This window comes from Malaya genurostris, chromosome 2, assembly GCF_030247185.1.
Source record: "Malaya genurostris strain Urasoe2022 chromosome 2, Malgen_1.1, whole genome shotgun sequence".
NCBI lineage: Eukaryota > Metazoa > Arthropoda > Insecta > Diptera > Culicidae > Malaya > Malaya genurostris.
The window spans coordinates 286167105-286181140 of NC_080571.1; the positions used below are offsets into that span (position 1 = coordinate 286167105).

The 14036-nt window shown below is 38.4% G+C and overlaps 1 protein-coding gene across 1 annotated transcript in view; it reads right to left on the reverse strand.

Moving 5' to 3' along the window:
* LOC131429253 (uncharacterized) overlaps positions 1-14036 on the reverse strand; it is a 367830-nt gene that overhangs the window by 218900 nt on the left and 134894 nt on the right. The window contains exon 5 of the mRNA XM_058593304.1: positions 6430-6571. Coding sequence (XP_058449287.1) covers positions 6430-6571 — 142 coding nt within the window. The remainder of the gene's footprint in view (positions 1-6429; positions 6572-14036) is intronic.

Consider the following 14036-nt stretch of genomic DNA (forward strand, 5'->3'; position numbering starts at 1 on the left):
AACAACTTGTTCAGTCACATTGTCACGTTTTGTTCGTATGGGAATGGAGATTTAAGTATGCAAACCGATCCGTTGACAAGTTAAAACATTTTTAAGCTTACAATATTGAAGCTTTGGAATCATTTAAGTTAGGAAAATCCATTAACAAATCATCGAGGAACAAGCGCTGCAAATTAGATCCGAAAAGTCTATCGCCGATAATTCTAAATTAGCCTGATAGTTACCAGAGAACCAAAATAAAATACTCAATTCAAACCAATTTTTCAATGGTATGCAATTGAAATATTCAAATGACGTTATCGCATAAGTTTAAGTTAAATGTTTCCGAATTGATTAGTTGTTGAATTAAATAAATTCATCAACAAATGACTGAGTTATAAGCGTTCAAAATTATGACAGAAAAATGTTACGCGATTAGTTTTGCATGTTTTTAATTGGCACCAAGCCTCGGGAAGCGAAGAGTAAGGCATTTTTAATGGCAAAATCGACCAAAAATTTGCTAAATGCATGGGATATTTCAAAAAAATCGGTAACCACGCTGATTCGGTTCTTCAATAGCTATATAAGATACTCAAGCGAACACGGTGTTGCGCAGAAAACAGAAAATATCACCAACGCATAATGCAAAAGCGACAATCCAGCAAGTGAACGCATATACAATCCAGTCTACAGCTCACTGGACGAGCTACTTGTTTCATTCGCAGTCAAACATCAACTAGGCAAAGAAATATTTTTTTTTTTCGCATTGCATAAATATCTGTTTATTAATCTTATTTTTGTGTATTACATCAACATTTTACAGTACAAGTGTTTTGACCCTTTGGCCTTTCATCTTTGTTGTTCATACGATTCGTTATTAATAATAGGTGTTTTAGTTACTCTTGTTTTACATACTAATGTTTAATCATAATATTTATTTTAATTATTTATAAAATGTCTACCTACTTATAACTATCCCTAACCTAATACGTACAAATTTTGAATTATTTGTATTTCAGAGATTGAGCACCTCTCTTCAAATTTCGTGCAGTATTGTTCGAATTTTTGTTCTAGTATATCCAGTGAGGCCATCTCATGTACTTCACTAGTCCTTGTCCAAGGGGGTAGATTTAGAATCATCTTTAAGATCTTACTTTGAATGCGTTGAAGCCTAAGTTTGTGTGTTCGTGCACAACCCCGCCAAACAGGGACTGCGTATTCAATTGCGGGGTAGATGATTTGTTTATAGACAGCTATCTGATTCTTCAGGCATAGTTTAGATGTTCTACAAATCAGCGGATACAGAGACCTAATGAGTATGCTGCATTTTTGAACGATTTTGTCAACATGTGACCTGAATATCAGATGTCTGTCAAAGGTGAGTCCTAGATAGATAACTTCATCGGACCATTGAATGACCTCATCACCGAATCGTATTCTGCATTCGTCTGATGGAACAAGTTTTGGAGATCTTGAATGTGGAAACAAGATGACCTGAGTTTTTGCTGCATTGATCACAATTTTCCTGCTTGTAAAATATTCTGTTAAAGCGTCCAGACCTGTCTGTAGTTTATTTTTCAGAGCATTAATGACACGACCTTTGTAAAGAATGGCAGTATCATCAGCAAATTGTGACAGAACACCACCACCTGGAAGAGGTGGGATGTCTGATGTGAAAATGTTGTATAGAATGGGACCTAGGATACTTCCCTGGGGTACACCAGCAGGAATAGTAAATCTTTCTGAAAGTGCATTATTCAGAGAAACCTGGAATGCTCTATCTGCAAGATAATTTTTGATAATTTTAATAAGATACATGGGAAAATTATACCGATGCAGTTTGAACACCAGTCCATCGTGCCACACATTATCGAATGCCTTTTCAATATCCAATATTGCCATGGCAGTCGTTTTGGACACTGATTTGTTTTGCTCGATGACGTTGTTAACCCTTGTGAGCTGGTGGATGGTGGATCTTCCTTTCCGGAACCCAAACTGTTCTTCCAGAAATATATCCTGTTCATCTGCAAAAGCAAGAATTCGCCTTTGTATTGACTTTTCAAACAGCTTGGATAGGGCAGAGAGTAAGCTGATGGGCCGATAGCTCTTGGAAAAGGAAGGATCTTTCCCCGGTTTCAAAACTGGGATAACTTTAGCTAACTTCCACATTGAAGGGAAGTAACCAAGCTCCCAGCACCTGTTAAAAAGTTTAGCTAAGAAGACAAATGAGCGAATACTCAAATGTTTCAGCTCAATGTTGAATGTGTTGTCGAAACCGGGGGCCTTCATATTTTTGGATTTTTTCACAAAAGCCATCAGCTCATTCGCAGTGACTCTACTTTCCTCAGGAACTAAGCTGTCTGATTGGTCAACCTCAGCTACGCTATCAGCAACGGCTCTTTCATATGGACTAACAATGTTGAGTCCTAAATTGTGAGAACACACAAACTGCTGGCCTAGCGCATTTGCCTTCTCTACTGGTGTGATTAAAGGTATTCCTTCAGCTGCGTCCTGGGGTGACATCAGAGGAGGAATAGGCTTCGGTTTTTTCTTAAGCACCTTCGTTAAGGACCAGAAGGGCTTTGAATGTGGGAGAATTTTTCGAAGCTTTTGCTGGAAGTTCCTGTTGCGAAGCTCAGATATCCTTTCCTGGATTATCCTAGTTAAGTTGTTATAAGTAGTCTTCCTATCTAGGATGCCAGTTCGTTGATACTGCCTCCGGTAGATATTCCGAAGTCGGATGAGTTTCTTGGTGACACTGTCGATTTGAAGAGAGGAACTCGGCATATGTTGTACTGGAACCGTCCTATCACGAGCGACTGTGATTGAATGCTAGAAGGAAGATAGGGCCGCATCGATTTCCATCGGGGAATCTAGTGGAACATTGATATTAATAAGTTGGTCGGCAATTTGTTGAAATTGGACCCAATCGGTGCGATAATAGTTCCTCCGTGGTTGAATAGGCACTGTTTCTGGTGAAGATCCCAACGTCAATATTACTGGAAAGTGGTCAGAAGAGAGCTCGTAGAAGACAACCGGAGAGCTGTCTATGGCGATGTTGCTGATGAATATATCCAAAATGGAATGAACTCCCGATCTGGAAAGTCGCGTTGGTTGATCCGGAGCGAAGATGTTGTATTGTCCAGCTTCGTAATCTTCGGCAAGTACGAATCCGTTTCGATTCTGTCTTCTGTTTCCCCACAGCTCATGCCGTGCGTTCAGGTCCCCAGCAATGATGAATTTGTTTTGTCGTCGAGTGAGCATAGCCAGATCTCGCTTCAATGATGCACACGTACCATCTCGAAGATTGGTTTGTTTGGGGCAGTACGCTGCAATGATGATGATGGGTCCCATCGTCGTTGTAATCTCAATTCCGATGGCTTCTATGAGTTGCAATTTAAAGGCTGACAGAAGCCTGTGCTGAATGGATCGTTTAATGGCAATGGCAACTCCCCCTCCTCTGGTAGTTGCCCTGTCGAGCCTGTGAATCCTGTAATTGGAAATAAAAATAGAAATTTCAGGTTTAAGATGAGTTTCAGTTAAAATAGCAATATCGGCATTCTTCTCTTGAAGAAAGTCGGACAATTCAGCAGTTTTGCTCCTGAGTGAGCAAGCATTCCAATTTACTATAACCAACTCATTATATTGCATATTCGATGATGAATTTGCCTAAGGCGTTGATTTGCTCTAACCGCGTTCTGCAGTTTCGTAGTTTTGTTGTCATTGTTTCAAAAATGACGATCAGTTGTTCAGCAGAGAATAAATCACCAGAGTCATCCTTTGCTTGTGGTTGATTATTGCCCCATCCAGGAGGGATTCTTGAGGAAGATTCTTTTTGAGATCCAGCGGCTGAAGTCTTTGGATTGCTGCGAGGAAGTGGCGGCAAATTCGGAATATCTCTCTTCGGTGGGAGCCGTGGGAAATTAACTTCATCCTTCTGTGGAACATTCTTGCGCGTTGATTGTTTGCGGGACGCCTGTTGTCGAATTTTTGTGAACTCAGCACGTTTGGGACACGATTTGCTAGTAGATGGATGGTCGCCATCACAGTTCACACATTTTACAGCGATGTCATCTAGTAGGCAATCGTTGGTATTGTGTGGTTCGGCACATTTCCCGCACCGACTTTTCATGTGGCAATTCCTCGCTCCATGGCCGTAGTTCAAACAGTTCGTGCACTGTGTGACATCCCGATGTACCGGTTTATACTTTTGCCATTCGATGATTATGTGAAATAACGATTTAATCGTTTTCAGTTGACTCATGGTGATGGAGCCCTTCTCCAGATGAATCAGGTACAGTTGATCTCTAAACTTTTTATCCGTATTATGTCGCTTCATTTTGAACACCATCAAAGGCTTTAGTCCAGCCTCCGACAGTGCCTGCTTTAGTTCGGCTTCCATCATGTCGGGTAGTCCTCGAAGTACAACCTTCATAGGTTTGTTGGCGGCAATATCGTGTGTGAAGTATTCCGCTTTTGTCTGCTTCAGATAGCATTCCACTCCTTTGTAGTGGTTCAAAGCCGGAACAGTTATTTTGTAGCCTTCAGTACATAAACGGATTGTTGCCTGTAGTCCTTTGCTGATCAGTGTGTTGAAATCCGAGCGTAGAGTTGGTGGGAAGCCCTTCAGGTAGAAAGGCGGCATTTTTTCCTTCTTCTGCAGTTCCTCTTCGACATCTACTGGCAGATCAGCATATTGGTTTTTACTCAGCAAACGGTCGTTTACCTGTACATCACTTGGCTTCAGACGCTTAGCATCCTTTGGATCCTTCTCGGATCTATGGCGGTTTTTACCCATAGCTTGGGTAGGTAGACAACTGCGAATAAAAAATAAAACAAAATCGAAATTAGTCGTAGTAGGTTATTCGTCTATCCACATCGAGTGTTAGATGACGAATTGAGGCAAAGAAATATTGTGCAGCTTATATTTATAGATTTCTCTTCATACTACGCATAACGATGCGGTGTTTTTTATGCATGACGCAAAGCCTCCTATGCCGAACAAGAAGTTGACGTCATTTTGTATAACGGGGATTGGTGGATGAAAACATAGGTCGATTCTATCCATTTTTTCAATAGTATGCTATTGAAATACTGAAACGACGTCGTCATACATGTTTAAGTTAAAAGTTTCCGAATCGATTGGTTGTTAAATTATAACAATCCATCAACAAATGACCGAGTTATTAACGTTCAAAATAATGACACAAAAAGGTTACGCGACTATTTTTGAAACTTTTAATTGACACCCGGCCCTATATAGTGAAGAGTAAGGCATTTTTAATGCCAAAAAGTAAAAAAAGTACTTAGCTAGTATGGCACGATGAGCTGTTAGGTGATATATTCCTTTGTTCCTCCTGATTCCTCAGCGTGACCTTGATCTGTTTTCACCGGCAGACTCGTAGGCGGCAAACAACAAATGTCGACTATAATAACGCGCGTGTGCACAAATCAAACACTCGGGTACGAATGACTTTATCAGTGTATGAACTGGGTGTAAAATTTTGAATGAGCATCGAGACGTGTACTTGCAGATGTCACTGCGATCAACACTATTTTGGGTGCTACATTCACTTCACGTTAAGTTGCTGTTTTGCTGCAGGTTAAAATAACAAGTTTATTTCGTTTTATTCCGAATGAATTCCCGTGTGATTGAAATGAAATGGAAAGAAAGTTATCTTTCACACTTAGGTCGTTTTCGTTTTTAAACTGCACTACACCGGTGCAGTGCTACACCATGACATGAATAAACGAACAATAATGATGAAAACATAAACAGTAACCCTTGACTACAATAAACGATTGCACAAAGCTACACCAAACTTTTGATGAGTGTTACACTAGTGGTATCGATGCAGAAAAATTGTAGCACTGGTGCAGTGCAATTGTTAAAACGAACGGTTTAAGAGCAGCTTTCGCTACACCGGTGTAGTGCAATTTAAAAACGAAAACGACATTAGTGAAATCTTGTGAGAATTATCCGAATTGTTGTAGTTGGAATATTTCTACAATAGGCTGAAGCACTTTGTTATCGTTCCGGAATGAACGAAATTTACATAGGATTTAAAAAAAACTCCAACATGTATATCTGCGATTCAACTAATTTCGAGAGTGTTGACTGGATTAATTCTTGGGAACTAGTCGAATAGTCACCACAACATCAGATTTGAATCGTCGGAATAGGCTAGATCAGACCGATATGATATATTGATTATGTTAACACAACTCTGAAAAACTAAACTCAAGCGGATCGGACTTGTCATGAAAGCGTAAAAGGCAAAGCACATGAACTGAAGAGGTTCAAGAGTAAAATACTGTATATATATATATATATATATATATATCTATATAGCATCTGCGTGGCCTACGACTGAAGGATGATCACTGCCTCACCTGCTTTTTTTGCATGATCACTACCTCTTCAACTAGTATCTTACGAACGTTACCTACCAGGTACCTGGAAAATTCCGGAAATTGTTTTGATGTAGTCCAATGGTTTCACTCGCACTTCGTACGTGCAGAGAGCCAAAATGATGCACTCATGTTTAGTCAGTGTGTGTGGATCCCTTGGTACCAACACCGATGTTTGCTCCTGGAACGAAATTCGAACACATGGTTTATTAGGCTAACTACTTAAAATGAAGGATTCGTTAATGTTCTAGTACCGCGTCAGAATGAAAAAAAAATTCAAAAACATAAGGTGACCGTGCTCGATTTATGCTCCACAAAGAATTAGTGTGGCAGTTAATGGTTAAAATCAAGAAAAACTACGAGTGTAGAAACCTTATCATGGACTCAACGAAATGATCGAGTCGTTTTACATTTTTGCTTGATTCTAAAGGGTGATTTTTTAAGAGCTTGAGAACTTTTTTAAACAATAAAACGCATAAAATTTGCAAAATCTCATCGGTTCTTTATTTTAAACGTTAGATTGGTACATGACATTTACTTTTTGAAGATAATTTCATTTAAATGTTGACCGCGGCTGCGTCTTAGGTGGTCCATTCGGAAAATCCGCTTTTTTATCGACAAATTTTGTTCAGCGATGAGGCTCATTTCTGGTTGAATGGCTACGTAAATAAGCAAAATTGCCGCATTTGGAGTGAAGAGCAACCAGAAGCCGTTCAAGAACTGCCCATGCATCCCGAAAAATGCACTGTTTGGTGTGGTTTGTACGCTGGTGGAATCATTGGACCGTATTTTTTCAAAGATGCTGTTGGACGCAACGTTACAGTGAATGGCGATCGCTATCGTTCGATGCTAACAAACTTTTTGTTGCCAAAAATGGAAGAACTGAACTTGGTAGACATGTGGTTTCAACAAGATGGCGCTACATGCCACACAGCTCGCGATTCTATGGCCATTTTGAGGGAAAACTTCGGAGAACAATTCATCTCAAGAAATGGACCGGTAAGTTGGCCACCAAGATCATGCGATTTGACGCCTTTAGACTATTTTTTGTGGGGCTACGTCAAGTCTAAAGTCTACAGAAATAAGCCAGTAACTATTCCAGCTTTGGAAGACAACATTTCCGAAGAAATTCGGGCTATTCCGGCCGAAATGCTCGAAAAAGTTGCCCAAAATTGGACTTTCCGAATGGACCACCTAAGACGCAGCCGCGGTCAACATTTAAATGAAATTATCTTCAAAAAGTAAATGTCATGTACCAATCTAACGTTTAAAATAAAGAACCGATGAGATTTTGCAAATTTTATGCGTTTTATTGTTTAAAAAAGTTCTCAAGCTCTTAAAAAATCACCCTTTAAATAGGTTAACGATCCAAACTTTCAAACTCCTCACATTTGTAAATTTCAAGCGTACAATGACTTAAGGACCTAACTGCAAAAGAGAGCCTCTATTATTTCAATACTCATAGAATGCTTGTGGTTTTGACTTGAAAGTTATTAAATTCAATCTGGCAATTCGCGAAAAAAGAAAGTAAATTCTAGTATTAGAGACCACTTGTGTGTTGCAAGATCCGTTATTGAACAAGACCACGTAGTTTCACATTGTGTAAACCGCATTGATCACTGCATGCTGATCAATACCGATGCCGTCCACATCCGAATGCAGATTTACTTGGGAAGGAAGGATTGTTAGTTCAATGTATGTTGCTACTAGGAACCAAGGAATCCTCTGTATTTCCCCTATGCATCACAGGAAGGGCTTGTTTGTTAGTAGATTTTCGAGTACTATTATCATGTGTTTGTTGCTCTGGGTTGCCGGCTACCGAGAATACGTTGCATTTTAATAGTGTTTTGTATTAATATGACTCGCTATCAATTCATACATTTAATTCATTGTGTCCTGATATTTTTTTCAGTAGACAGTCGTAATACTGACAAGATATCACTCGGTCGCCATCAATCGAGACAACAACGTCTTACGCGATACGAAGTAATGTCGATATCTACTTCCTAACCAAAATAATAGAATACTAAATGGATCTTCCTCGCAGTCTAAACTATATTTACATACGTCCTAGTTAAGCACAATCACAAGAAAATATTTACACGGTTATAAACTTCACGCGGACATCTTAAACTTAGCGTTTAATCTGAATAAATATAGTTAAAACGTTCCCCGAATAATCGACGGAATTTAGTTTGACCTGTTTTTTAGTGAGGGGAAATATGTTAAGACATTGTAAATAAGAAAAATGTGCAATATCTCGAAGGAACGATCTCACCAGTATCCTGCTTCTCCTATTAGCATTGCTGTAAACAACGCGAGATGACACACCACTACTGAAAAAATCAAATAAAATAAACACTTGCGGATGAGTTTGCTGCACACTAATTTCAGATTTTCAGCTTGAATCATACGATTGACTTGTAAATTTTCACTTTTCTATTTATAGCTGATAACATAAATCTGATAACACAGATAATGATATGCACATGGCGCTTCAATCGGTTGACGTAGTTTAATTTTGGGTGGTAAATTCGCAGTTTCCGTCGTTTGAACATTTTTTAGCTTCGCAAATCAGTATTATTCAATAAATAACACATTTAATACGTTTAACCAACCGACATACACTTGCCACAGCTGCACAATCACTCAAACTAACTGTTTCGATTAATTGTTTTAGTATAAGTTGAAATCAGATTTTTTTTTAAAGGAGCCCCTAGGCACCGCATCGTACTCCTAGTGATGCCAACTCTCTATATTGAAAACGATTATATACTCTAGCACAAAATTAGACTAACCCCTGAATGGCCAAATGTGCTTCGGCCAGAAAAAGTTTGAACCACGTTTTCGCTCGGCACGTCAGTATAGACTTTGGTGCAACACAAGGTGGGTAATATCAGAGACATAACCGGAATATATAATAATAACAATAAGTTCAATACCAAATATGATAACACACATTTCCTATACTTAAATATTAGAATTTCTGCCGTACAATAACGCATGAGTTATCCAATATAATAAACATTTGAACTAGATATTTTTACAAATCATTAAAATTTCAATTACTGCATTTTTATTGTCATCGCAATCGGTCGTTTCTTATACATACCCCTGTAATTATTTTAATAGACTAATATGAGTAAGATGATCGATTGCTGTATGTTAAGCATCCATCAGCACCTCATACATTAAAATTCGAAGAACGCAGGGTAGTCTTCAATTTTCGTAAAATACGTTAATGAAGATGTTGCGTCAGGGTGCAATTCATTTTATACCTGCTACTGGTAACGGTGTAGGGACGTCCCCTTTGTTAGAATTCTCTCCTGTAGGCATAACGGGAAACAGTGAAACGATATAAAAGAGAGAGTTAGTATAGCAGCAGCCAGTAATACTGAATTGGCTGTCGAGCTGTTAACAGCATCTTGTGGAATTTTTACGCAGAAACACGCACACAGGAGGCAAGGGCAAGGGCAAGGCAAAGTCCCGCTCGAAACGTGCTGGTCTGCAGTTCCCAGTTGGCAAAATCCATCGTCTGCTCCGGAAGGGAAACTACCCAGAGCGTGTCGGTGCCGGTCCATCGGTCTATCTCGCGGCAGTGATGGAGTACTTGACTGCCGAAGTGTTGGAATTGGCCGGTAATGCTGCCCGTGACAACAAGAAAACGAAAATCATCCCTCGCCATCTGCAGCTGCCGCATCCGTAACGATGAGGAGTTGAAAGCCCCGTCCTTTTCAGGACGACCACATCACTGTGATAAAGAAATATTTAGGATTGCTTTAAGTTTAGCCAGTTCTGATACGCCTGGAAAGTAGAATGCGCAAATCAAGTGGAAACATTTGTTCTAACAGTTTGTTCATTTTGGTTTTCGGCCGCATACTAAAGTAATCACGACAAAAATACATATTGATCTGTATACTCTGTTTCGCACGGCATATTTGTATACTAGTATAAAGATGTGTTCAACATCATCACTTTTGCTTTCGCATTGCCGTTCGTAATTGAATGTGTTAGTGACGGTGCAAATTAATTTAACTTCCATCTTGATGAATCGTTTGGTAGGAAATATTGACATCTGATATGGTTCTCGTGTGTGTCTTGTTTCAGCAATGGCCCATTGCTAGTACTTGCTGGACTTTTTGGCTGCTTTTCTACCGATTTTCGGTGTCATTGTGCTGACGGTGTCTCGTGCATTCAGATCGTGAAACAGTGAGACGACAGGTCCTCGATGTTGCTCTCGTGTGTCTTGTTTCAGGAACAGTTGCTCAGCAAATGGTAGGAAAAATGAACCACTCAACTTTTATATGAATGCTCTTGTATAGATTCAGACATCTTGCGTTCTGATTGGCTGGTGCTTTCATGGGTTAAATCAAACAGGTTTTTCAATAGTGTACTATTGAAAAACTTCAATGTTGTTGCAATACACGTTCAAGTTAAAAATTTTCGATTCTATTGGTAGTTAGATTATATAAATCCTTCTACAGATCACTGAGCTATGAGCTTTCAAAATTCGAGAAAGGCAAACGCGCCTTATGAATTATCTCCTTTGATACTCGTTTATACCAAACATTTCAGAAAAGTTTAATTTTGAACTATTTGAGAATATGTCACAGAACTGAAAATTTTATTATAAAATTGTGATCATATTTCCGATGGCGTGTAGCAAGAATTATGTTGATTCATTAGATATAAAATGAGATATTCACGATCAAAAACTTATCACACTCTCAGAGGGTAAATTTTGAAAAGGCGCCCCATAGTAAAGAAAGTCGTATTCACGACAAATATGCAAAACTTAGGACTTACGACTTACTTTACTATGGGGTGCCTTTTCAAAATTTACCCTCTGAAAGAGTGATAAGTTTTTGATCGTGAATATCTTTTGTTGTATCTAACGAATCAACATAATTTTTGCTACACGCCATCGGAAATATGATCACAATTTTATGATAAAATTATCAGTTGTGTAACATAATCACAAATAATTCAAAATTAAACTTTTCTGAAATGTTTGGTATAAACGAGTATCAAAGGGGATAATCCATAAGGCGCGTTTGCCTTGCTCGTATTTTTAAAGCTCATAGCTCAGTGATCTGTGAAAGGATTTATATAATCTAACTACCAATAGAATCGAAATTTTTTAACTTAAACGTGTATAGCAAAAGCATTGAAGTATTTCAATAGTACACTATTGAAAAACCTTTCTCATTTGACCCATGTCAACACCAGCCAATCAGAACGCGTTCTAAGGAAGAGAACAAAATATCTGCTGCAGTACAACAAATCGTTCCAGAAAAATGTTCCGAAAAGTGTTGAACATCGTAGTGAATTCCTCAATTTGGTCCTCCTGAATGCTAGAAATGAATCCCTACAGCATATTGATATTTTCTTTCAATAAATTATGCAAATCCGAAATGAAATATCGAAATTAAAATTCTATAAGCTGCTATTTTTATAGCCGTTAGAACCGCCCATTAGTGAAAAAGCGACAAACGAACTCACACACTTAAAAAAATCCCTGTGATTTTACATTTTATTAGATGCACATAAATGGAGCGTCGCAGTTCACGCAAATTCACGTGGAAGAACATTTAATATTGTGTCTAAAACTCCATGACATGAAATTCGTTGAAACAAAAAAAGAATACTGATAGCAACCGCCGCGCGACTTGAACCGAGAATCATTGGAACGCAAGTGCGTATGTTAATCGACTGAGCCACAGAAGCATACATCTGATTGGTTGGTAAAAGGTACGTTTAAATTCTACAGCCGCACCTGCTAGCATAATGCAAGTTACAGTCGAAACCAGTAAAATTCAAGCGAATCTAGCATTAAGTCAATTCAAATGAAATTTTCCGTCATTTGACGAATTATGTCTTTATGAATTACATCGTTTTAAGAATTAAGTCACCTGTATTATTCAAATTTTTTTGGTGTGCAGGTAAAAACAAGCCTCTCAACAAAAATTGGATCAGTTTGGATTCTATCGCCACTGCGAGTAGATGTATTTTGTGTCGTTTGCAAAGCTAGTTTCGCCTCCGACAAGAGCGATTACGTCACAGCTGCCAGTCATTTGCATTGGTGAAAAAGCAACGCTGGAGAGCATTACACAAAATCAGCCGTTCTAATGGCTCTAAAAGTTTTCTAAGGAACTATTAGGATTTGTTGTTCGCAAATCGAAAGGAAATATCCTCACGACATCCAGTTATGTCTCTGACATTACCCACCCGCCTTTTTTGTATAACAAATATGTTAGAAATATATGAAACGCCCAGATCTGCTATAATCTCAAAACAATTTTTTTTTTCAAATCGACTTTGGGACTCAGCTGAGCTGAGCTGAGTTGAAGTAGATCGCCGGTAGTTGCACTTCGTGATTGACCAAATGAGTGGAAATGTACAATGAACCAAGAAAATGGAGCTTGGGAGAAGCAAATAATTTTCACTGTACATATCCACTAGGGTGGGACAAAAAATTGATATCAGCTCCACCAAACTTTTCGTGTTCCTTTTGGGTCCCATAAGCATCATGCAAAATTTTAGATCGATCGGAGAAACTATATTTTCGCGCCCACGGTTTAAAGTTTGTATGGGATTTAGTATGGAGAAATTCATTTTTAACAAAAAAAATCGGCTGGAGATCAACCTGTGAACTCTAAAAATCAGTCCATGTGTTATTTTCGTAGGAAATTTATCGTGCAGGAAAACTTTAGAAGACAGAAAAACAATCCGACATTTGTAGAAAAAGTTATTAAAGGAAAACCGACTCAAGGTCCGAACAATGGCTCACTCCTTGATATATCTAGCACCACTGCTGCTAGTGGTGGTAATATGATTGTGCTTTCTTTTATTATGCTATAACGGTTAATTTTAGTTGTTTGATGTCTTCACAAAAGTTTCTCAGCTGAGTATGAGGATTATTTTTAAGTGACAAGTCATGTTCCAAAACTCACTGTAAAGACACAAAAAAGTCAAACTTTTTAATTTGAAGAAATAGGTTTTTGAAATCTTCTACAATATTTTAGATAAACTCAAATCCAAAAACTTTGCGGAATATATAAACTCTCTATCACTTATAGTTTAGAATATATAGATGGTACTTTTTTATGCACACAAAAACACAATTTACATGACTTTTTGTGTCTTTACTGTAAGGTTTGGAGCATGGTTTGTCACTTAAAAATAATCTTTATACTCTGCTGAGTAACTATCGTGAAGACATCAAACAAAACGGATCAACCGTTATAGCACATTAAAGGGAAGTCACATCATGTTACTTTCACTAGCAGCAGTGGTGCTAGATATAAAGGGTGATTTTTTAAGAGCTTGAGAATTTTTTTAAACAATAAAACGCATAAAATTTGCAAAATCTCATCGGTTCTTTATTTTAAACGTTAGATTGGTACATGACATTTACTTTTTGAAGATAATTTCATTTAAATGTTGACCGCGGCTGCGTCTTAGGTGGTCCATTCGGAAAGTCCAATTTTGGGCAACTTTTTCGAGCATTTCGGCCGGAATAGCCCGAATTTCTTCGGAAATGTTGTCTTCCAAAGCTGGAATAGTTACTGGCTTATTTCTGTAGACTTTAGACTTGACGTAGCCCCACAAAAAATAGTCTAAAGGCGTCAAATCGCATGATCTTG